General features: G+C 49.5%; 2 protein-coding genes across 2 annotated transcripts in view; one reads left to right on the top strand and one right to left on the bottom strand.

Annotated features, from left to right (window-relative positions):
- Nucleotides 1-8,864: 8,864 nt before the first annotated feature.
- GSKIP (GSK3B interacting protein) lies at nt 8,865-20,885 on the bottom strand. The gene is made up of 3 exons (XM_066608045.1): nt 20,716-20,885; nt 10,472-10,732; nt 8,865-9,587 (listed from the first exon to the last, which is right to left on the bottom strand). The coding sequence occupies exons 2-3, from the start codon at nt 10,727-10,729 to the stop codon at nt 9,426-9,428; spliced, it is 420 nt and encodes a 139-aa protein (XP_066464142.1). The 5' UTR covers nt 10,730-10,732; nt 20,716-20,885; the 3' UTR covers nt 8,865-9,425.
- A 243-nt stretch (nt 20,886-21,128) lies between these two features.
- Nucleotides 21,129-24,547, top strand: part of ATG2B (autophagy related 2B) — a 77,388-nt gene continuing 73,969 nt past the window's right edge. Inside the window, exon 1 of the mRNA XM_066608044.1 lies at nt 21,129-21,804. Within this exon, the coding sequence (XP_066464141.1) occupies nt 21,643-21,804 (162 nt within the window). The 5' untranslated portion in view covers nt 21,129-21,642. The remainder of the gene's footprint in view (nt 21,805-24,547) is intronic.

Genomic DNA, 24,547 nt, shown 5'->3' with positions numbered 1-24,547 from the left:
ATGTGATGCTGGTGTCCCCGGCGGCCGCCGCACTGTAGACTGCCCGTGTGCTGCAGTGTGATTCCCCACAGCCGACAGCACTGTCGGATGTATGGTGTCCCCAGAGTCTGTCCTACAGCATCCTCACTGCCTGGGAGACATGAGGATTTGTCTTATAAATCCTCACTACCTTCAAGATCTCTGCTTGCTGTCAGTGAAAGAACGCATTCTTGTTTAAATGGGTGCGTTCCGTGGTAACAGGCAATGGGTGTTTTTCAGGGGGGGGGGGTTGTAAAAATAGAGTAAGTCTCAGATACCCGATTAAGGTTTTTTTTTCCTACTGATGAGCGATTAGTGCAATAATCGGTTCCTATCTGTTTCGGGCTGATTTCACAAAAATCATTGTGAATAGGAACGGTCAATTCCGATTCCCATTAAAGTCAATAAGCAAGTACTATAGATGAGCGAGTATCCTCGCTAAAGGCAATTGCTCGAGCGAGCATTGCCTTTAGCGAGTATCTCCCCGCTCGAGACTGCAGGTTCGGGGGCCGGCGCGGGGGAGCGGTGAGTAGCGGCTGTCAGCAGGAGGGAGTGGGGGGGAGAGAGGGAGAGAGATATCCCCCCTCCGTTCCTTCCCGCTCTCCCCCGCAGCTCCGTGCCCGCTACCGGTACTCAAACCTTCTGTCTCGAGCGGGCAGGTACTCGCTAAAGGCAATGCTTGCTCGAGCAATTGCCTTTAGCGAGTATACTTGCTCATCTCTAGTGAGTACCCTGCATATGCCCACATGTCTCTCGCACGCGGGCAGGCGCAGTGCGACTTTGTCTCTTTCTTTCTACATAATTAATGCATTGCGTACGGACAGCGTTGCGATCTCTTTCTCGCACGCACCTACACGCAGGGTCTACACACTAATGTGAACGGAACTCTACAGCAAGCTGAGCGATGCGTCTGACTGTGTCCCTGAAGTGAATGGAGCGGTAGTCACGCATTTGCCTTGCCGCACTATTCTCCCAGGATGCGCCGTTCTTGTGAGGACTGGGGGGGCCCAGCGGGCAGACCCAGTGATCATACATTGATCCCCTATCCTGTACATGTTCCAACAATACATCGGGACACAAGGTAAATCTATGTATTTATTCACATGGCCTTGCTTTTCATGGTCATTTATTTAAAATATGATATTTACAGCAAATAAAGGTCAAATTCTGTTGCCATACAGCTGTAATATGTGTAGCATGTCCGTAATATATCACAGATCCGCATTAGGGACAATATGCCCATCCAGGGGCGTAACTATAGAGGATGCAGGGGATGCGGTTGCACCCGGGCCCAGGAGCCTTAGGGGGCCCATAAGGCCTCTCTTCTCCATATAGGGAACCCAGTACGATGAATAAAGCATTACAGTTGGGGACTCTGTTACAGGTTTTGCATTGGGGCCCAGAAGCTTCAGGTTATGTCTCTGTGCAGCATGGTTTAGGTATGGGTACGGGTACAGATACAGATAGAGGGGGGCCCAAGCTCACGTTTTGCATCAGGGCCCCTGAGCCTTTAGTTACGCCCCTGTGCCCATCTGAAGCTGGCCTTAATGTGATCGGACCATATGGAATGTACGGATGGCCATGTTCTTCGGTTTGGTCTTTGCCTCTATTTCTTATTAAAAGCAGGAAGAAGAAAGCAAAAAAAACACTTGTCCAGGTAATTTCACCGGACATAGTCTCTACCGGAATGTTTGAGGCCTTTTTCTGCATTCCAAGCTACAAGTTGCGGTAAATTCCACACGGCTCTGTGTGGCTTTTCATGCGGAATTGCACAGCGCAAATTCCCCTGTGTCCTTTTGGAAATATTCCACCCGTGTGAAAAGCCCCTTTGCATCCCCCGCTTTTCTTTAAATGTGCTCCATAGACTCATAAAAGGTTCATCTCAGGACAAACTGTTTCATATGACTTAGCAAGCTGTATCCCCACGCGCTACAAAATATCGCTACAATGTGAAGCCTATGGTTTCCAAGGGATTCTTTCACATGAGGGATGTTTTGTAGTGAGATTTTGCAGCCCGTGCGGATACAGCCTAGAGGAGCCCCCCTATATAAACAATGGCGGAGGAGGAGCTTTCCCTCTGAAGGAAACTGTTCGTCCATGTGACGCTACCTATCCACATGAAGTGCAAATGCAAGGTGTAAAAGTTCGCCCTGCGCTCATAAGGAAATGACCTGAGTAAGGAAGGTCCAAAAAAGACACTTACTTAGGTCGCCTGCACACGAGCGGAAACTCCGCGGAATTTCCACTTCTGGAAGCCTACATAGGATTGCATTAACAAACGCAATCCTATGCAGACGGCCGCGATTTGGCCGCGCAAAATATCGCGCGGCAAACAAATCGCGGCATGCCCTATTTCTGTGCGGGGCTTGTAGAGCCCCGCACAGAAATGTCACTCACCCGCCGCCGGCTCCAGTCTGCGCATGCGCCGGCTGCCCAGCAAGCCGGCACATCAAACAGCTGGAGCCGGCGGGCGCGGGTGAGTACGCGCTGGTCCCTGCAGGCACTCGGGTCGGGTCCTGCGGCGAGAATTCTCGCCGCCGGATCCGACCCGCCCGTCTGCAGGCGGCCTTATGAGGGGGGTCCCATGTCCTCGAGACCCTCCAAAATGATGGAGTTCAAGCCAAAAAATGTATATAGATGGGTAGGTATTCAAGGATTGTTTAATAGAACAGTAGTAAACAAAAACAAAGTATAAGTAAAAGCTACAGGAAGTGTGAGTAAACCCTGATAGACAAAGGAAAACAACAAGGGCATCGGCGGGCCAAAATATTTTGAGCGTTTTGTTTCGGTTTTTGGGGGGATTTCGTTCCCAAGAAAGGCATCATCTTTTAAAATACCACATTTTTACACCTTGTGTTTGCATTTCTTTTCCTGGATCCCTTCATGTGGCATCGACCTAGCTGCTCTCCATATATGGTGGATGTGTAGTGGCCCAGAGTTAATGGGGCCCTCCATAATGTTAAGTGTTCGTCTAATGCCAGTGTCTTCTATGTGTATGCATTTGATGTATATTGCACCTCTGCAGCACTGAATGGGTTAATGTCTGGATTATGTCTGAGAAATGTATCTTGTTGTGTGTCGTGTGATCGTGTTGTGTATATGTGTTTTTGCAAGGATGATATGCAAGTCAGTCAGGTAGTTTGAGTCAGTCTTGCAAGAGCCTAAGGCCGGCTTCACACGGCCGTGACGGGCTCCGCCGCGAAATTCCACGGCGGAGCCCGTCACGGCACCCCCCAGAGACCCCAATACTTACCTCCGGATCCGGCGTCCTACGTCCCGCAAGACGCTTCGGCGCGCATGCGCAATAGAGCGCGTGACGCGCTGGCTGCATCATATGACACGCCCACAGCGTCACATGATGTGCCGGCCGCGTCATATGACGCGGCTGGCGGGAAAGCGGTTTCACGCTATCTTCCGCTGTGCTACAGCGGAAGATAGCGTGACGGACGGCTTCCATTGACTGCAATAGAAGCCGTCCACGCGTACGCCCGCGGCAAATAGAACATGCCGCGGGTGAGGACGGGTGATTTTACGGTGCGGAATTCCGCGGTGGAATTCCGCACCGTGAGCATTGTGCTATTAGGTTCAATAGAACCTAATAGCTGCGGGCAACGCAGCGGAGGTCCGCTGCGTATTACGCGGCGGAAATCCGTCCGTGGGAAGGAGCCCTAAGGCCTCATTTACACTTGCACAAATTCCACTGCTGAAGCCCGCAGCGGAATCCTAGCATGTCCGCCGCCATGGACAGAAAAATACATTTACTTAACTCTCCAGATGCAGCGCGGGTCTCCTCCATCGCGGCCGGATCTTCTTTCCTCAGCATGGCGGATGTATTCAGGGGCACCTGGCGCATGCGCAGTGCCTTTTTTCTTTTTTGAATCTCCTGCTTTCTCGTGTGCCGTGGATCTGCAGAAGAATGGAGCATGCTGTGATTTCTGCACGCCGGGAAAAAAAAAATTAAAAAATCACATCTGCATGCTTTTAGCTGCTCGGTGGATGCTAATGCATCCCTTTAGGTGGCTTGATCTGCAGATCTCCCTCGTGGGTTCCACAAATCAAATCCGTCTGTGGAAATTGGGGCTTAGTACGAAGTCTGCAAGAGGGCAAGTAGTTAAGCATGTCTTGAGGGGAGAGGAACTTTTAGTGAGTAGGAGAAATCGTGCCTCATCTTAGGAGGACCCCCCCAAGATGGAAGAGGCTGAGCAATGGCCTGATGTCTGCCCTGGGCCCAATGCACCCAGGATCCCTCAGTGCTAATATGGAGTATTGAGAGAGGGAGAGGAGCTGCCCGCAACGCTGAGTGTAACTTCAAATGTGAGTGTGTACTGGAAGAGAGGTGGACAGTCGCTGGGAGCAGAACCCCACAGATAACTAGGACTGTGGCTTCTTCTGTCATCCTGAGAAATCCTCCCTGTCACACCACTATCCGTTTGGCACCAGTGTTTTGCTGACTGTTGAAATGTTCATGGACTGTTCAGTAATTTATTCAAGTAAATGAGCTCTGCCGACCATTCCCGGTTTTGCTCAGAAAATTACCCCTCTGTGTGTAGACTCTTTATTACAACTTTGGGATTCACCGCAGAGGACGGAACGGTGGCGTCACAAGTGACACAAAACTGTAGGGTAAACCGTGGATTGGGTTTTCCCGGTGAAACTCCTCCAGCAGTAACTTGGTCGGGTCCTGTGCTACCTCCAAGGGAGAAGATGGTAGAGCCCCGTGACTAGGGCCTTATCTACCCCGCCATCTCCTCCGCTGTAAGCTCGCTCCTCGGACGCTGCAGATGTACATAGGGACGATAACCATCTCATCACTGGGATGCTGTATAGGTGTTACGGTCAACCTGACAACTTGGGTTTGGCCGTACGAAGGGCTGCTGATAAGTCTTTGGCTTTATGTTCTTTTTTTGTTTCTATGGTAACGAATGTTACATCACATGAAAGCCTTATGGGATCAATACCCTTCATATTCTACAGTTAAGAACTGGGTTGCCAAATTTAAAACGGGCCACTTCAGCACCAATGATGAGGAACGTCCTGGACGACCGAGAGGGGTTGTTGTTCCGGAGATCGTCGATGCTGCGCACAACCTCATACTGGAGAATCGGCCAATTTCAGCTAAAGGAATAGCAGACATCATGGGGATTTCTTGTGAACGTGTTTGTGTCATTATCTGAACATTTGATCATAAAGATGCTATCTGCAAAGTGGGTCCCCAAATGTTTGACAACAGATCAGAAAAGCATGCGAGTGAAAACTTCCCGGTCCATTTGTCAGCGTTTCTGGACTGATAAGAACTTCCTGGATTGACTGGTCACTATGGATGAGACCTGGATTTATTTGTATGACCCTGAAACCAAGGAGCAGTCAAAAGAGTGAAAGCACTGTGGTTCTCCTCGTCCAAAGATGATCAGGGTGCAAAAATCAGCCACTAAGGTGATGGCGTTTGTGTTCTAGGATAAGGAGGGCGTGCTGCTAGTGGACTACCTTCACAATGGTTCCACCATCAATGCGAGGTATTACATTGAACTTTTGGACCAATTGAAGGCAGCTCTGAAGGCCAAAAGGTGCGGCAAGCTGTCCAAAGGAATCTTGTTCCTGCAAGACAATGCCTCCGCTCACTCTGCACAAGCGACCACGGAAAGACTGGGGGAGCTAGGCTTCCAGCTGGTTGACCACCCACCTTATTCACCAGATCTAGCTCCCTCCGACTATCATCTGTTTCCAAACCTGAAGAAACACCTCAAGGGTACCAAATTTCACACCATTTCTGATGCCATGGCTGCTACGGATGACTGGTTTGAGGCACAACCGAAATCCTTCTCTTTGCAAGGCTTACAGAACTTGGAATACCGATGTAAGAAGTGTGTTGGCATCAGTGGAGAGTATGTGGAATAAATGTAAAGATTCATCTCCCTATCGCGTTTCTTTCTGGGTAAAGCCAAAGACGTATCAGCAGCCCCTCGTATACACCAGGTGAGGCCCATTTTAAATGTAAGTTTCAATTTCACTTACTAGATCAGTTACTCCCTTATCCTTCCAGAGCGCTGTCGCTCAATTGCGTTTTTTTTAATCCATGTGAACAAAGTGGTGAGGCATGCACAATCATCTGCAGGAAGGATTCATCTGTCACAAGAACATGGCATTGCTACATATAAAATGTATACTTCACACAGTAAAAACCGAACACTACACCTTTATATAAATAAAATGTTTTAATTTTTTTTCCTCTTAAGCAAGACATATAAATTAAGAATACAACAGTCAGAAAAGGTTACCGATTCCAGTATCTTTACACGTTCTTGTAAGCAGTACACAACTTATGTTCACTGATATGGTTATTGTAATGTGACTGATCCCATGAATGGAGGTTGTAAATGGGAGGGGGGAAAAAAAACAGGCAAAAAAGGTACAAGTTATACAAACGGAAAAATACAATCGTCAGCTCGTCTCCTGCGAAATAAAAGGCAGTAAATAAAAAAAAAAAAAAAAGGAAAACTTTTGTAATGTATGAAATGTGTGCATTGTTATATACATATGTATATAGTATGTGGGTCACGGCCTGGTGTTCCAGAACAAGAGGCAGCAGCTCTAAGTAAAGTTTCAGCCTTTCTATTAACATGTTTTATATTGCTGTTTAAAGCACAGTCATGCTTTCAGGTACCTTTTCAAATAAAAGGGTTTCTGCAGGCAAATACTATTGATGACCTATCCTCAGGAAAGGTCATCAATAGCTGATCGGTTGGGGTTCACCGCTCAGGATGCACAATATACAGGGGTCATAGCAAAAGCAGATGGCTCCAATTCCCATGTAGTGGTCATCACTAGTAATTGCAGGTGTAGCTGTCACTGATTTAATGTGCTGCATCTGCAATTACAAGCGTCAGCCACCAGACAGGAGTCAAGCTATCTGCTTCCGCTCCGACTCATGTATGGTGGCACTGACAATGGGCACCCGATCAGCCAAGATCCCAAATGGCAAGTATTAATGACCTATCGCCAATAGCATTTCTGTGGAAAACGTTGTTTTAAGCTGACATGTGTACATAAGGAATAACTCTAATTCTGGCCATCATATGACTTGTACCCTGTATTTATCACAGGTTTTCCCCTCTGCAGTCTGTAGCGCTAATTCTCAGTTGTATGAACTGGTATATGGAAACTTTTATGTGGTTTTCTATACATAGAAAAGACTGCACATTCTGCCCCCTCTACTGTCCGTACCACAAAAATAAAATATCACAGAGAACAGTATATAGCAGTACTGAGCAGTGTAGATGGGAGTTCAGCAGCCATAAACATAGTAAATGCACAGTATCACATGACTAGCCAGAGCCAGTACCATCTCTGTTTCCTAGGAGGACAGCATAAATATCATTACCTTCTAGAGTCACTATAAGCTAAAGAATAAGTATACAGTCATGAAAGATGAAACATTTTCTTCATCATAACTGTGTGACCGGAGTCTCTAACTACCATCAGTAACTGTGTTAGGCGGTTGCTTCCCCACATCCCGGTGAAGAGCTTATGTGGTGCAGTCCATGCAGTTTCTTATACAGGAAGTTCGGGTGACTGAAATAGTGACTTCTTGAGAGACCACAAAGCCAAGTAATTCCCAGGCAGTCACAATCAGATCACATGACCCAACTCAAGAAAAACTCCAAAAATGGAAACAGAAAAGAATAACTTGAACTTGCGATTGTTTAATTTCTTGTACTAGAAATTGCAATACTTCAGTAGGGCAGGACCTGATAGGCACCTACGCATGGCAGTGCTGGGAGCCTTCAGAAAGCTCCAGGCTGCCATGCTAGCTCATCGACACCTTACCCCCCAATCATGTTGCAGGGGGTGCCGATAGGCGTCCCCCTCCCGTTGACTGTGTAGAAGTGCGGTCAGCTGTTGCAATAAGAGGTAAATCTGGCAGTTACTGGCGCCTATGAAGTGGACTCTGCTCCTGAGCCGACTCCATACACACTTCATGAGTGCCTTATGTAAATTTACATTGGGCAGTCTTGAAGTGGTTAAGTATGTGTATAACTGAACTATACAATGTATACAACAGGTGTCTCTCCAACTGCACAGGTCATGCCCGTTGTTTTGCCCCAGCTGGATAGGCATAGGGTGCAGACAATTGCTTTGGGTCATGGGTAATATATGAGGGACTCCCATTTCAGCTTCCCCGGTAGCAGTCTGTTGAATTGTAACAAAGTAAACTTCCCAGGTCTAAATGCAAAAACTAAAATCACATTAAAAAAAATGCAGAATCACAATGTAATCCGGTAAAACCTAATAAGCCTAATCTATTTAAATTAATCAGAGAGCAGATCCATAGAGTCAGCTGTACATATTACATATGGATACAAGATGGCTGTTAATACTTACCCCATACTAAATGCATGCATATAGAACATCCTCATGCTAAATAAAAACTTCTCAGATGTTGGATTCTGGAAGTTGTAGTTGAATAGAAGCTACTCAGCACCCGTCTAAGACTACGGGTATTCCAGCCTTGTAGAAAGACATACAGCACGCTTAGGAGATAATGAGCCATGCAAAAAGTTCCATCTTTCCTTTCTTCTTCTTGTTACTTTTTCTGACTTGTTGCTTCTTTTTACATTCAGCTGTAATGGACATTTGGAAGCAGCCATGTCAGCCCGCCAGCATCACTAGGACTACTTCCCGTAATACTGGCGAGCTGAGAGCAGCTGGCAGACAGACTACAGCTGACCAGGGTGATAGATACCAGGCAATGTATACAGCCCCCTTCCCAACTCTAGAAGCCACACAATGGGGGGGCTCTTCACACCCACAACTTCATGTATGGTCATCCTGCCATTGTTTAAGGGGACTGTCTCATGGCAGATAGTGAATAAAACATTTATTTATATAACATGTAAATAAAACTTTTCTGTATAACAAAAGTTTTTGCAACTCTAGATTTTAAATTTCCTCACTGGTTTCAAGATCTCTGCTTGCTGTCAGTAAAAGGGAAACACTCTTGGATGCTGTAGAGGATCAGATGAATGGCACAGACAACAAACTTTCAGCAGATTTGCTGCGTGTGAATATACTGAACCCAAAACCTTTCCTGACTTGGACCTATTGTACACAGATGAGGGTTGCTACAATGTATCAGTGCAGGCAAACTTCCCACCCTATTGTAAGTGGTGGACACTGCATTAGACAACAGTGATTTAGCAACGACATTCCAAGAATTCAACCATTATTCACCGAATAGCAAAAGTGAATGTTATATAGCAGGGAGTCTGACTGCAGCATGGACGGCCGATATGGCAAGTAATCAACTCTTTGTTAAAGTACTGGGTGCAGCGAGGAGTCCGAGGTGGAGGATTAGATACAGTGGCTTTAAAAATAATAAAATCAATCCGGCATATTTTCTCAACCCCTGATCAGGACTGTCCATCGCGTTTCAACGCCTCTAGCCTCCGGAGAAGAGCATTCCCGAATGCCTCCCGGTAGGCAGGACTGAGAGAGTCCAGCAAGGAGTAGATGGTCTCATGGTACTGGCTGCAACAGCTTTCATCAACCTGGTCAAATCCGAAGCCCACCACCTGAGGAGATAGAAAGAGGAACAATTAATATTTTTTTTAAACAGTAAAAATTAATTGAAAAAAGTATTATTAAAATTTTTTTTTTAATATTCTTATTTACTGGCTCTTGGGGACTTGAACTTGTGGTCATTTAAATCGCTCGTACTAGATACTGCAGTACTTCAGTAGAGCAGGACTTAATGGGCATCTACACATGGCAGTGTTGGGAGTATTCAGAAGGCTCTGGACTGGCATGCTAGCCTATCGGAACCCCGCCGATCACATTGCGGGGGCTACCGATGGGGCATGAGAATTGATCTCCCTACAGCTAATTGTTTAGAAGCGCAGTCACTTTGACTGTGGCATCTAAAGAGTTAACCGCCATGATAAAAGTTGGCTGACGGTAAGCCGCTGGCTATGAAGTCGATTCTACTACTGAGCCCGCTCCATACACACTTTATGGCCACCTGGCATAAATGCACAGTAGGCAGTTGTGAAGTGGTTAAAAGTGGACACTTTAAGGAAGGAGAACTGCAATTAAGAGGTATGTAAGAGACGGCACAGAGGTAAGTGTTCATTGACATAACACTTTCCAAATCCGAGCCAATACTAGGTGTCCTCTAGTGAAGCCCTGTCTGCTAATAGGGTGACAGCGGGGTGCCATGGACCTCATTTACATCTGGTGGTCCTTAGCACCCTCAGTTGTGGATACAGAAGAAGGGTGGTGCTAGCGAGGACTAATGTACTAACACACTGCAGCTGATGACTGTATGCTAGAAGATGGGACTCTTTGATTGGCTCATTGCCAATTGGTGCTCCCTGACCCTTACACAGCAACCATGAACATTATGGAATCGCTCTTTATGCGATTCTCCAATAGATCATCCATCAGACTCCTGACTCACTCGAAGGCCGGCATCGGTGAGCTCCAGGCAGTACTTGGTCCCCTCCTTTATCTCCACGTTGATGTAGGCCATGTCTACAGCACATGGTAAGTTCTTGGAGACAAACATGTTGCCGACAGCAAACAGCACGTCATTTACAACGGCTTCAGCCTCCAGACGCATGTCCTTCACGTCCGCCCCTTCCATATCTCGCAGCTCGGGATCGCTGTCATAGATGGTATTAATCGGCAGCTCCACAGGATTACAGTCTACTTCCATCTTCTGGAGGGAAAGAAGAGAATGAATGAGAACAACTGATATAAAGCAGTAATGGTTCCTCGCTTCTAGGGAAATCACGCTTTAAGAAAGGGTCTCGTGAAGAGATCTGCTTTACACAAGGATCAGCTGATCGCCGTGGATCCGGCTTCTCTGCCTTCTGGGGATCAGCTGCCAGCGCTGGTGGAAGCAGCCGCCCCCACACATATATATAGCATTACATATCGTCCATTCACACTAATACCTACTACATGAGGTATGCCAAGGCAGGAGCCAGACTTCCAGAGCTGCTCTCCATAGAAGGGGTCCCAAGTGGGGGCTCCTTCTAGGATGTCCAGACACCCTCATAGAACATATGCCATAGGTGTAAGGCTGGGCAATCTTATATAGAAACATCGTTTTTTTTGTTTGTGTCGTGTATAAATCCACAGTTCTGGTCCGATTTGAGTGAAATTTTGCATGAGTGTTCTTCAGCCCCAGGCGGCAAATACTCACAGATTTAAAAAAAACAAAAACAAACGAAAACTCCACGATTTCCCCTGTAATTTTTGTTGCCAATATTAACCAATCACAGCTCAGCTTCTATTTCTTATACTGCTGAGGTAAAATGAAAGCTGCGCTGTGATTGGTTGCAATGGGGACCACTGACTTTCTTTTGCAATGTACAGCACCCCTCAAGTCAGCACAGTCGCCCACAATATACAGCACCCCGCTCCAGTCAGTACAGTCCCCCACAATATACAGCGCCCCGCTCCAGTCAGCACAGTTCCCCATCATGTACAGCAACCTCCCCCCTCCAGTCAGCACAGTCCCCCACCATGTACAGCACCCTCCCCCAGTCAGCAGTCCCCCACCATGTACAGCACCCCTCTCACCCCCAGTCAGCACAGTCCCCCACCATGTACAGCACCCCTCTCACCCCCAGTCAGCACAGTCCCCCACCATGTACAGCACCCCTCTCACCCCGTCAGCACAGTCCTCCACCATGTACAGCACCCCTCTCACCCCCAGTCAGCACAGTCCCCCACCATGTACAGCACCCCTCTCACCCCCAGTCAGCGCAGTCCCCCACCATGTACAGCACCCCTCTCACCCCCAGTCAGCGCAGTCCCCCACCATGTACAGCACCCCTCTCACCCCCAGTCAGCGCAGTCCCCCACCATGTACAGCACCCCTCTCACCCCCAGTCAGCGCAGTCCCCCACCATGTACAGCACCCCTCTCACCCCCAGTCAGCACAGTCCCCCACCATGTACAGCACCCCTCTCACCCCCAGTCAGCACAGTCCCCCACCATGTACAGCACCCCTCTCACCCCCAGTCAGCACAGTCCCCCACCATGTACAGCACCCCTCTCACCCCCAGTCAGCACAGTCCCCCACCATGTACAGCACCCCTCTCACCCCCAGTCAGCACAGTCCCCCACCATGTACAGCACCCCTCTCACCCCCAGTCAGCACAGTCCCCACCATGTACAGCACCCCTCTCACCCCCAGTCAGCACAGTCCTCCACCATGTACAGCACCCCTCTCACCCCCAGTCAGCACAGTCCCCCACCATGTACAGCACCCCTCTCACCCCCAGTCAGCGCAGTCCCCCACCATGTACAGCACCCCTCTCACCCCCAGTCAGCGCAGTCCCCCACCATGTACAGCACCCCTCTCACCCCCAGTCAGCGCAGTCCCCCACCATGTACAGCACCCCTCTCACCCCCAGTCAGCGCAGTCCCCCACCATGTACAGCACCCCTCTCACCCCCAGTCAGCACAGTCCCCCACCATGTACAGCACCCCTCTCACCCCCAGTCAGCACAGTCCCCCACCATGTACAGCACCCCTCTCACCCCCAGTCAGCACAGTCCCCCACCATGTACAGCACCCCTCTCACCCCCAGTCAGCACAGTCCCCCACCATGTACAGCACCCCTCTCACCCCCAGTCAGCACAGTCCCCCACCATGTACAGCACCCCTCTCACCCCCAGTCAGCACAGTCCCCCACCATGTACAGCACCCCTCTCACCCCCAGTCAGCACAGTCCCCACCATGTACAGCACCCCTCTCACCCCCAGTCAGCACAGTCCCCCACCATGTACAGCACCCCTCTCACCCCCAGTCAGCACAGTCCCCCACCATGTACAGCACCCCTCTCACCCCCAGTCAGCACAGTCCCCCACCATGTACAGCACCCCTCTCACCCCCAGTCAGCACAGTCCCCCACTATGTACAGCACCCCTCTCACCCCCAGTCAGCACAGTCCCCCACCATATACAGCACCCCTCTCACCCCCAGTCAGCACAGTCCCCCACCATGTACAGCACCCCTCTCACCCCCAGTCAGCACAGTCCCCCACCATGTACAGCACCCCTCTCACCCCCAGTCAGCACAGTCCCCCACCATATACAGCACCCCTCTCACCCCCAGTCAGCACAGTACCCCACCATGTACAGCACCCCTCTCACCCCCAGTCAGCACAGTCCCCCACCATATACAGCACCCCTCTCACCCCCAGTCCCCCACCATATACAGCACCCCCTCAACCCCGGTCAGCACAGTCCCCCACCATTTCTCCAGCTGCTCTTGGTTGCTATGGGAACCGGCCCCTGTATAGTGCACCATAAACATCACAATACATGTTGGACAGCACACATCTGCACAGCCATTGCGCTTACACCATTAAAGCGTTCCTAACTTTTCAGAATAAGCAACCATGTGTGTACATGAGGAATAACACTATTTTTGTCCATTATATGACTTGTAGTCTGCATTTTACACCAGTTTTCTCCTCTGTAGTCTATATCTCTAATCCTCAGTTCTTTCTGAGCCAATAGGTGGAGCCTGCTGCTATGTTGTCTCGAATACACTGTTTTCTAACTCTCTGTAGCGTTCACAAAGAAGTAACAGCAGCATGTAGGATGCTGAAGAAGTACTGAGCATTGTAGATGTGATCACAGTAGCTGTAAATCGCTCACCAGTTAGCTGCTGCAGCATCTATGTGCATCGCTCTCTCTCTCTACCTTCTCTATAGAGTTCTATGGGCAGCATGAGTCATCACCCTCCTCCACTCCCTGTTATCTGTCTCGTTATCTCTGCTACTATAGAGGGACACTGGAAAAAAAATGATGATGGGGATTGAATTGTTGCACCCTGGAAGAAAATGATGATGGGGGGGCGGGGGTTGCATTGTTGCACCCTGGAAGAAAATGATGATGGGGGGGGGGGGGGGGGGGGATTGCATTGTTGCACCCTGGAAGAAAATGATGATGGGGGGGGGGGGGGGGGGGGGGGAGAGGGGAGTGTAGGACCCTGGAAGAAGAGGATGGGGATTAGATTGTAGGACCCTGGAAGAAGAGGATGGGGATTAGATTGTAGGACCCTGGAAGAAGAAGATGGGGATTAGATTGTAGGACCCTGGAAGAAGAGGATGGGGATTAGATTGTAGGACCCTGGAGGAAGAGGATGGGGATTAGATTGTAGGACCCTGGAAGAAGAGGGTGGGGATTAGATTGTAGGACCCTGGAAGAAGAGGGTGGGGATTAGATTGTAGGACCCTGGAAGAAGAGGGTGGGGATTAGATTGTAGGACCCTGGAAGAAGAGGGTGGGGATTAGATTGTAGGACCCTGGAAGAAGAGGGTGGGGATTAGATTGTAGGACCCTGGAAGAAGAGGATGGGGATTAGATTGTAGGACCCTGCAAGAAGAGGATGGGGATTAGATTGTAGGACCCTGCAAGAAGAGGATGGGGATTAGATTGTAGGACCCTGGAAGAAGAGGGTGGGGATTAGATTGTAGGACCCTGGAAGAAGAGGATGGGGATTAGATTGTAGGACCCTGCAAGAAGAGGATGGGGATTAGATTGTAGGACCCTGCAAGAAGAGGATGGGGATTAGATTGTAGGACCCTGCAAGAAGAGGATGGGGATTAGATTGTAGGACCCTGCAAGAAGAGGATGGGGATTAGATTGTAGGACCCTGGAAGAAGAGGATGGGGATTAGATTGTAGGACCCTGGAAGAAGAGGATGGGGATTAGATTGTAGGACCCTGGAAGAAGAGGATGGGGATTAGATTGTAGGACCCTGGAAGAAGAGGATGGGGATTAGATTGTGAGACCCTGGAAGAAGAGGATGGGGATTAGATTGTAGGACCCTGGAAGAAGAGGATGGGGATTAGATTGTAGGACCCTGGAAGAAGAGGATGGGGATTAGATTGTAGGACCCTGGAAGAAGAGGATGGGGATTAGATTGTAGGACCCTGGAAGAAGAGGATGGGGATTAGATTGTAGGACCCTGGAAGAAGAGGATGGGGATTAGATTGTAGGACCCTGGAAGAAGAGGATGGGGATTAGATTGTAGGACCCTGGAAGAAGAGGATGGGGATTAGATTGTAGGACCCTGGAAGAAGAGGATGGGGATTAGATTGTAGGACCCTGGAGGAAGAGGATGGGGATTAGATTGTAGGACCCTGGAAGAAGAGGGTGGGGATTAGATTGTAGGACCCTGGAAGAAGAGGGTGGGGATTAGATTGTAGGACCCTGGAAGAAGAGGGTGGGGATTAGATTGTAGGACCCTGGAAGAAGAGGGTGGGGATTAGATTGTAGGACCCTGGAAGAAGAGGGTGGGGATTAGATTGTAGGACCCTGGAAGAAGAGGGTGGGGATTAGATTGTAGGACCCTGGAAGAAGAGGGTGGGGATTAGATTGTAGGACCCTGGAAGAAGAGGGTGGGGATTAGATTGTAGGACCCTGCAAGAAGAGGATGGGGATTAGATTGTAGGACCCTGCAAGAAGAGGATGGGGATTAGATTGTCGGACCCTGCAAGAAGAGGATGGGGATTAGATTGTCGGACCCTGCAAGAAGAGGATGGGGATTAGATTGTCGGACCCTGCAAGAAGAGGATGGGGATTAGATTGTCGGACCCTGCAAGAAGAGGATGGGGATTAGATTGTAGGACCCTGCAAGAAGAGGATGGGGATTAGATTGTAGGACCCTGCAAGAAGAGGATGGGGATTAGATTGTAGGACCCTGCAAGAAGAGGATGGGGATTAGATTGTAGGACCCTGGAAGAAGAGGATGGGGATTAGATTGTAGGACCCTGGAAGAAGAGGATGGGGATTAGATTGTAGGACCCTGGAAGAAGAGGATGGGGATTAGATTGTAGGACCCTGGAAGAAGAGGATGGGGATTAGATTGTCGGACCCTGCAAGAAGAGGATGGGGATTAGATTGTCGGACCCTGCAAGAAGAGGATGGGGATTAGATTGTCGGACCCTGCAAGAAGAGGATGGGGATTAGATTGTAGGACCCTGCAAGAAGAGGATGGGGATTAGATTGTAGGACCCTGGAAGAAGAGGATGGGGATTAGATTGTAGGACCCTGGAAGAAGAGGATGGGGATTAGATTGTAGGACCCTGGAAGAAGAGGATGGGGATTAGATTGTAGGACCCTGGAAGAAGAGGATAGGGATTAGATTGTAGGACCCTGGAAGAAGAGGATGGGGATTAGATTGTAGGACCCTGGAAGAAGAGGATGGGGATTAGATTGTAGGACCCTGGAAGAAGAGGATGGGGATTAGATTGTAGGACCCTGGAAGAAGAGGATGGGGATTAGATTGTAGGACCCTGGAAGAAGAGGATGGGGATTAGATTGTAGGACCCTGGAAGAAGAGGATGGGGATTAGATTGTAGGACCCTGGAAGAAGAGGATGGGGATTAGATTGTAGGACCCTGGAAGAAGAGGATGGGGATTAGATTGTAGGACCCTGGAAGAAGAGGATGGGGATTAGATTGTAGGACCCTGGAAGAAGAGGATGGGGATTAGATTGTAGGACCCTGGAAGAAGAGGATGGGGATTAGATTGTAGGACCCTGGAAGAAGAGGATGGGGATTAGATTGTAGGACCCTGGTAGAAGAGGATGGGGATTAGATTGTAGGACCCTGGAGGAAGAGGATGGGGATTAGATTGTAGGACCCTGGAAGAAGAGGGTGGGGATTAGATTGTAGGACCCTGGAAGAAGAGGGTGGGGATTAGATTGTAGGACCCTGGAAGAAGAGGGTGGGGATTAGATTGTAGGACCCTGGAAGAAGAGGGTGGGGATTAGATTGTAGGACCCTGGAAGAAGAGGGTGGGGATTAGATTGTAGGACCCTGGAAGAAGAGGATGGGGATTAGATTGTAGGACCCTGCAAGAAGAGGATGGGGATTAGATTGTAGGACCCTGCAAGAAGAGGATGGGGATTAGATTGTAGGACCCTGCAAGAAGAGGATGGGGATTAGATTGTAGGACCCTGCAAGAAGAGGATGGGGATTAGATTGTCGGACCCTGCAAGAAGAGGATGGGGATTAGATTGTCGGACCCTGCAAGAAGAGGATGGGGATTAGATTGTCGGACCCTGCAAGAAGAGGATGGGGATTAGATTGTAGGACCCTGCAAGAAGAGGATGGGGATTAGATTGTAGGACCCTGCAAGAAGAGGATGGGGATTAGATTGTAGGACCCTGGAAGAAGAGGATGGGGATTAGATTGTAGGACCCTGGAAGAAGAGGATGGGGATTAGATTGTAGGACCCTGGAAGAAGAGGATGGGGATTAGATTGTAGGACCCTGGAAGAAGAGGATGGGGATTAGATTGTAGGACCCTGCAAGAAGAGGATGGGGATTAGATTGTCGGACCCTGCAAGAAGAGGATGGGGATTAGATTGTCGGACCCTGCAAGAAGAGGATGGGGATTAGATTGTAGGACCCTGCAAGAAGAGGATGGGGATTAGATTGTAGGACCCTGCAAGAAGAGGATGGGGATTAGATTGTAGGACCCTGCAAGAAGAGGATGGGGATTAGATTGTAGGACCCTGGAAGAAGAGGATGGGGATTAGATTGTAGGACCCTGGAAGAAGAGGATGGGGATTAGATTGTAGGACCCTGGAAGAAGAGGATGGGGATTAGATTGTAGGACCCTGGAAGAAGAGGATGGGGATTAGATTGTCGGACCCTGCAAGAAGAGGATGGGGATTAGATTGTCGGACCCTGCAAGAAGAGGATGGGGATTAGATTGTCGGACCCTGCAAGAAGAGGATGGGGATTAGATTGTAGGACCCTGCAAGAAGAGGATGGGGATTAGATTGTAGGACCCTGGAAGAAGAGGATGGGGATTAGATTGTAGGACCCTGGAAGAAGAGGATGGGGATTAGATTGTAGGACCCTGGAAGAAGAGGATGGGGATTAGATTGTAGGACCCTGGAAGAAGAGGATAGGGATTAGATTGTAGGACCCTGGAAGAAGAGGATGGGGATTAGATTGTAGGACCCTGGAAGAAGAGGATGGGGATTAGATTGTAGGACCCTGGAAGAAGAGGATGGGGATTAGATTGTAGGACCCTGGAAGAAGAGGATGGGGATTAGATTGTAGGACCCTGGAAGAAGAGGATGGGGATTAGATTGTAGGACCCTGGAAGAAGAGGATGGGGATTAGATTGTAGGACCCTGGAAGAAGAGGATGGGGATTAGATTGTAGGACCCTGGAAGAAGAGGATGGGGATTAGATTGTAGGACCCTGGAAGAAGAGGATGGGGATTAGATTGTAGGACCCTGGAAGAAGAGGATGGGGATTAGATTGTAGGACCCTGGAAGAAGAGGATGGGGATTAGATTGTAGGACCCTGGAAGAAGAGGATGGGGATTAGATTGTAGGACCCTGGAAGAAGAGGATGGGGATTAGATTGTAGGACCCTGGAGGAAGAGGATGGGGATTAGATTGTAGGACCCTGGAAGAAGAGGGTGGGGATTAGATTGTAGGACCCTGGAAGAAGAGGGTGGGGATTAGATTGTAGGACCCTGGAAGAAGAGGGTGGGGATTAGATTGTAGGACCCTGGAAGAAGAGGGTGGGGATTAGATTGTAGGACCCTGGAAGAAGAGGGTGGGGATTAGATTGTAGGACCCTGGAAGAAGAGGATGGGGATTAGATTGTAGGACCCTGCAAGAAGAGGATGGGGATTAGATTGTAGGACCCTGCAAGAAGAGGATGGGGATTAGATTGTAGGACCCTGCAAGAAGAGGATGGGGATTAGATTGTAGGACCCTGCAAGAAGAGGATGGGGATTAGATTGTCGGACCCTGCAAGAAGAGGATGGGGATTAGATTGTCGGACCCTGCAAGAAGAGGATGGGGATTAGATTGTAGGACCCTGCAAGAAGAGGATGGGGATTAGATTGTAGGACCCTGCAAGAAGAGGATGGGGATTAGATTGTAGGACCCTGCAAGAAGAGGATGGGGATTAGATTGTAGGACCCTGGAAGAAGAGGATGGGGATTAGATTGTAGGACCCTGGAAGAAGAGGATGGGGATTAGATTGTAGGACCCTGGAAGAAGAGGATGGGGATTAGATTGTAGGACCCTGGAAGAAGAGGATGGGGATTAGATTGTAGGACCCTGCAAGAAGAGGATGGGGATTAGATTGTCGGACCCTGCAAGAAGAGGATGGGGATTAGATTGTCGGACCCTGCAAGAAGAGGATGGGGATTAGATTGTAGGACCCTGCAAGAAGAGGATGGGGATTAGATTGTAGGACCCTGCAAGAAGAGGATGGGGATTAGATTGTAGGACCCTGGAAGAAGAGGATGGGGATTAGATTGTAGGACCCTGGAAGAAGAGGATGGGGATTAGATTGTAGGACCCTGGAAGAAGAGGATGGGGATTAGATTGTAGGACCCTGGAAGAAGAGGATGGGGATTAGATTGTAGGACCCTGGAAGAAGAGGATGGGGATTAGATTGTAGGACCCTGGAAGAAGAGGATGGGGATTAGATTGTAGGACCCTGGAAGAAGAGGATGGGGATTAGATTGTAGGACCCTGGAAGAAGAGGATGGGGATTAGATTGTAGGACCCTGGAAGAAGAGGATGGGGATTAGATTGTAGGACCCTGGAAGAAGAGGATGGGGATTAGATTGTAGGACCCTGAAAGAAGAGGATGGGGATTAGATTGTAGGACCCTGGAAGAAGAGGATGGGGATTGGATTGTAGGACCCTGGAAGAAGAAGATTATGGAGAGGGAGAGGGAGAAGAAGAAGGTTGGACTATGGGACCCTGGAAGAAGATGATGATGATGATGGGGGTTGGACTGTGGGACCATGGAAGAAGAAGATGATGATGATGATGATGATGGGGGTTGGACTGTGGGACCCCCGAAGAAGAAGAAGATGATGATGATGGGGGGGGGGGGGGGGGGGGTTGGACTGTGGGACCCTGGAAGAAGATGATAATGGGGGTTGGACTGTGGGACCCTGGAAGATGATGATAATGGGGGTTGGACTGTGGGACCCTGGAAGAAGATGATGATGATGATGATGATGATGGGGGGGGGGGGGGGGTTGGACTGTGGGACCCTGGAAGAAGATGATAATGGGGGTTGGACTGTGGGACCCTGGAAGATGATGATAATGGGGGTTGGACTGTGGGACCCTGGAAGAAGATGATGATGATGATGATGATGAGGGGTGGACTGTGGGACCCTGGAAGAAGATGATGATGATGGTGATGGGGGTTGGACTGTGGGACTCTGAAAGAAGATGATCATGGGGGTTGGACTGTGGGACTCTGGAAGAAGATGATTGGATTGTGGGACCCCGGAATAAGATGACGATGATGGGGGTTAAATTGTGGGACCCTTGAAGAAGATGATGGGGGCTGATGATACGAAGGGTTTGATAATATCTCTTGGTGCAGGCAATAGATACGTAGCCGGTTAGCCTTTTGGTAGTGCATAGAATGCCTAGGTAACGTGTGAAATATCCATCACACCATACTTTGACGTCCCACTTTTGTCATGCTCTACAATGCCTCCCTCCACACATTGCCTGGTAACATATGCATCACTCTTAAAGAAACAGTACTACAAGTAACAGTGCACTCCCTACGGATAGAGCCAAACTCCATACCAGCTCAACCAATCACAATCAGGAACCCGCTAATGTACCCACCTAATCACTGTCATATAGCATAAGACCACTTACCTGCTCTAGTCTCTATCAGCTGCGTCGATTCCGCACAATTCCTGTGATTAGAACACGTCATCTGACGTCACTTCCTCCACCAATAAAACGCTCCAGAAATTATTGTCCCTAACTACCTGCCTGATATCCTGAACGGGCGGCCATTTTCTTGTAGACCATGCTCTATAGATTCGGAGGAAGCGGTCTAACACAACACAGTTCCATTATCGGACTGCGGCCTTGTATACTATCGTGGCTGCTCAGCAGTGCGTGCTACCTAATGCATCTAATATTATATACAAGCCGCGTCCGCAGAGCCGCATCACATAGTAGACGCTCTGCGACTACTGGCTGTTGCCCTGGACTAAGATGGCGTCGAGCGTCTGAGGAGCGACTTCCTGTCATATGATATGACGTCATTGTTTATGTCCAGACACCACAACGAGCTGAGCCGGGGACAACCGGACGTTTCTCACGCGGGTCCCGGTTGTATGTCAGGCCCCCTCCCTGACTGCGGTGCATCGATGCTGCGTGTGATAGACTAGTGATGCCTGGGGGCTGTCACGGATTGTATCGGGGGTGATTGCATGCAGTCGTGTTACACTGTGTGTGTTGTGTCACTGCCTGCATGCAGCTGTGTTGTGCAGTACATGGCTGCCTGTGATTGGCTGTGTGGGTGATGCTGTCATATGTGTGTTTCGCTGCATCACTGCAGGGTTGGTCGCTGACCGCCTTTATATTCTGTTATTTATAATTAACCCTTCGGTGCCGCTGTCCCTTGGGGGTTGCTGCTTGGATCAGTTGTCATTTTCAGTAATTGTTGATCCAGAAGAAGGTGGGCTTATTCTGACACCCCATTGGTTAGCGACAAGATCCCTGCTGGGGGCTCACTGATGATCCCGAGTGACCGACTGCCTGCCGGCCCGGCTGTATAACTCACGCCCCACCATGCCGTGGCCCTTCTCCGAGTCCATCAAGAAGAGGGCCTGCAGGTACCTTCTGCAGAGATACCTGGGCCACTTCCTGCAGGAGAAGCTCAGCCTGGAGCAGCTGACCCTGGACTTGTACCAAGGCACCGGCACCCTGTCGCAGGTCCCCCTGGATAAATGGGTACGTTCCCCCGAATTATAGGGGCGCACCGGCGCTATGTGACCTGCTGCTGCAGGGGTATACGTTGTGTCTCATCTCATCATTGTGGCACTAGCTCTGCTTGCTGTAAGTGAATAAGAACATTCTTGTACATCGTCGTCTACAAATACCGTCCGGACAATAGTTGTCACAGCTGAGGGTTTGTTACAATTGTATCGGATACTGAGTGAGCGAAGAACATCCGCAGCGCAAATCTGTCTACTGAGCGGATAGTAACGCACACTGCAGAGCCGAGTTCCTCATGCGGCCCTGTGAGCAGAGGCGGCCGCACGTATCTGGTTGTTTTCGTGTTCTTCTGTACTGCGAATGGTACATTCTGCGACGTCGTGGATTCCACGACCTTTCTTCAATGTCATTGCAGAAGGGCCGCGGATCAAACGGTGTCCATTGACTTCAGTGGCAGTGTCTGCGTGGATTCGGCGCTAAATTGGAGCATGCTGCGATTTTAGTTTATTTTTTTTTCTCCGCTTGTGGAAACTGCAGTAGGTTTCCGAAGCGTGCAGGAAGAACTGATTTCCTATAGCTTTTCTGTAGCAAATATCTGTCTGTGGGCGGGAGGCCTCACACGGGGTGAGACTCACGATTCGTATTTGTGTGAGCGAATGATCTGCTGCCGCCATGGCCGGATCCTCCCCGCCTGGGCCGCCTGTTTAGACCGCACGGTTCTCGCACGCTGACCGTCAGTGTTTCACATTCCTATGAACAATCAATTGTTTAAACCGCTCGACAAACGAACAAGTCGCCACTGATTTTATTTATTCATTTTTTTAATGCTGGCTGAAAGTGAACGGCGAACGATTATCGTACAGTTGCGCCCATGATAATTGTTTCGTGTAATCGCGCTATAACGTTTTATGATGCGTCCTACTAAAGGGGGTCTCAGAGTTGTAGCATTGCTGGACAACCCCTTCCCCGAACATAACTGTCCCCATAGTAGTGCGCAATTCCCCCGCAGCGGTCTGTGCAGATTTATGGCTGAGCTCTGTTATTGGCTGAAGCCCCTGGGATGTTCCCGTAAACCAGGCGGGAGGGCAGCTGTCAGCGGGGGACCCAGCACCGTCGCGGGAGAGGTGAGGGTATGACACTTATTCACACGGGTTACTTTAACGTCGGACAAAACTTTGAGCTATTTGATATTTTTTTCATGAACCGATGGTCCAAGTGGAAGAAGCTGCAGCTCGTCCGCTTCTTGTGATTCTCTGACCTTTGACTCCAATGGAAGCCTTCCGTGTGCAGCCTGTATAAAAATGGAGAATGCCGCGATTTTCCTTTTTTCTTCCCCACTTGTGTGTAGGAAGCAGCAGATCTCCCTAGGAAGTAACGGCAGTATTTGATGCGTATTCGTAGTGCTGACCGCGGATTCCGCAGACAATAACCGTCCGTGTGCAGGAGGCCTAAGGCTGCCTTCACATCTGTGCTGTCGGCTTCCATTGCAGATTGCGCTAAAAATCACAACCCAAATAATGCAGCACTATTTTGTCTGGTAAAATGACAGGACCCCTACAGAGCCATTATGGTCACTGCAGACTGTTGGTGCCCATCATGTGACCGAGCCAACCCTGCCACCATTTTTATTGTCTGCTCCTATCGTGAGACAGAACAATGGAAATGATTAGCGCAGAAGTGAATGAAGTCTAAAGGTACTTTTAGACAAAACGATTCCAATGAGCTGACCTCTGGAGGGCGCACCTCACATCACTGCTGCCAGGTACCGCAGGACACCCTCACAGGTCTTGTGGAGTCCTGCCTCAGATATGGTCCACATGAGGGAGACTAACAGAATATTAGTCATTGTTACAAGACTTGTGTAAAGAGTCTAACATTGACTCGCAGGAATGCTGCCTTCCAATAGGTGGCGCTGCAGAGGTATGCTTCCATCCCCCTTATTTGCATATTACCCAGAGGAGCATGAATGGCCTTTTAAGTCTCCTCACTCACCTTCTAGGTGCTCTCCCTAAGGAGAACAGATAACGTTCCTGACCCTCATCAGACAATGTTCCGCCTGCTGGCTGTACCTGCCTTTACCTATCTCTAGTATTGGCTGCTTGTGAGGTGAGCGCTCCGTCTATCCTGATTCCGGCTGTACTTTAACCCTTGGTTTGGCAGCTGGCGGGGATCACATGGTTGTGTTAGGCAGCTGTGTAAGAACCTCCTGAGGCTGGCGCTGCCATGGTAATCAGCAGCGGGCCAATGTCTTCACCGAAGCCCCATGTCAGTGTCGTTAAGTACAAGGCTGGGGCAAAGCCTAAGGTCGCCTGCACGCGGGCGGGTTGGATTCCGTGCCCAGCCGGCGTCTGCGTGTAACTGTTCTCCTACTCTTCTATACATGGCTCACCGTCGGGCATGTGCAGCACAGTTTTTTTCATTTTCAAAAACCTTAAATTGTCAGTGTGGGGAGGGCCACGGATCGAACGGCTTCCATTGACTTCAATGAAAGCCGTCCGTGCGGAATCTGTGTAAAAATAGAACATGCTGCAATTTTTTCCCCCCGCGAGCGGAAAATCACAATTGCTTTCCGCTCGTGTGAAGGAAAAAGTGATTTTCAATAGCATGTCTATGGGCTGTATCTGCTCCGGAATCCGGAGGCGGACACCTGCTTCAGATTCCGTAATGCAAACTCGCCCGTGTGCGGACAGCCTTACACATCTCTTCTGCCGGCTTGCGCAGTGCCATACACGCTCGCTGCCAGCAGCATGTATGGCTG

Source organism: Eleutherodactylus coqui, chromosome 6, assembly GCF_035609145.1.
Source record: "Eleutherodactylus coqui strain aEleCoq1 chromosome 6, aEleCoq1.hap1, whole genome shotgun sequence".
In the NCBI taxonomy this organism is placed as follows: domain Eukaryota; kingdom Metazoa; phylum Chordata; class Amphibia; order Anura; family Eleutherodactylidae; genus Eleutherodactylus; species Eleutherodactylus coqui.
This window is presented reverse-complemented; position numbering and strand designations above follow the sequence as displayed.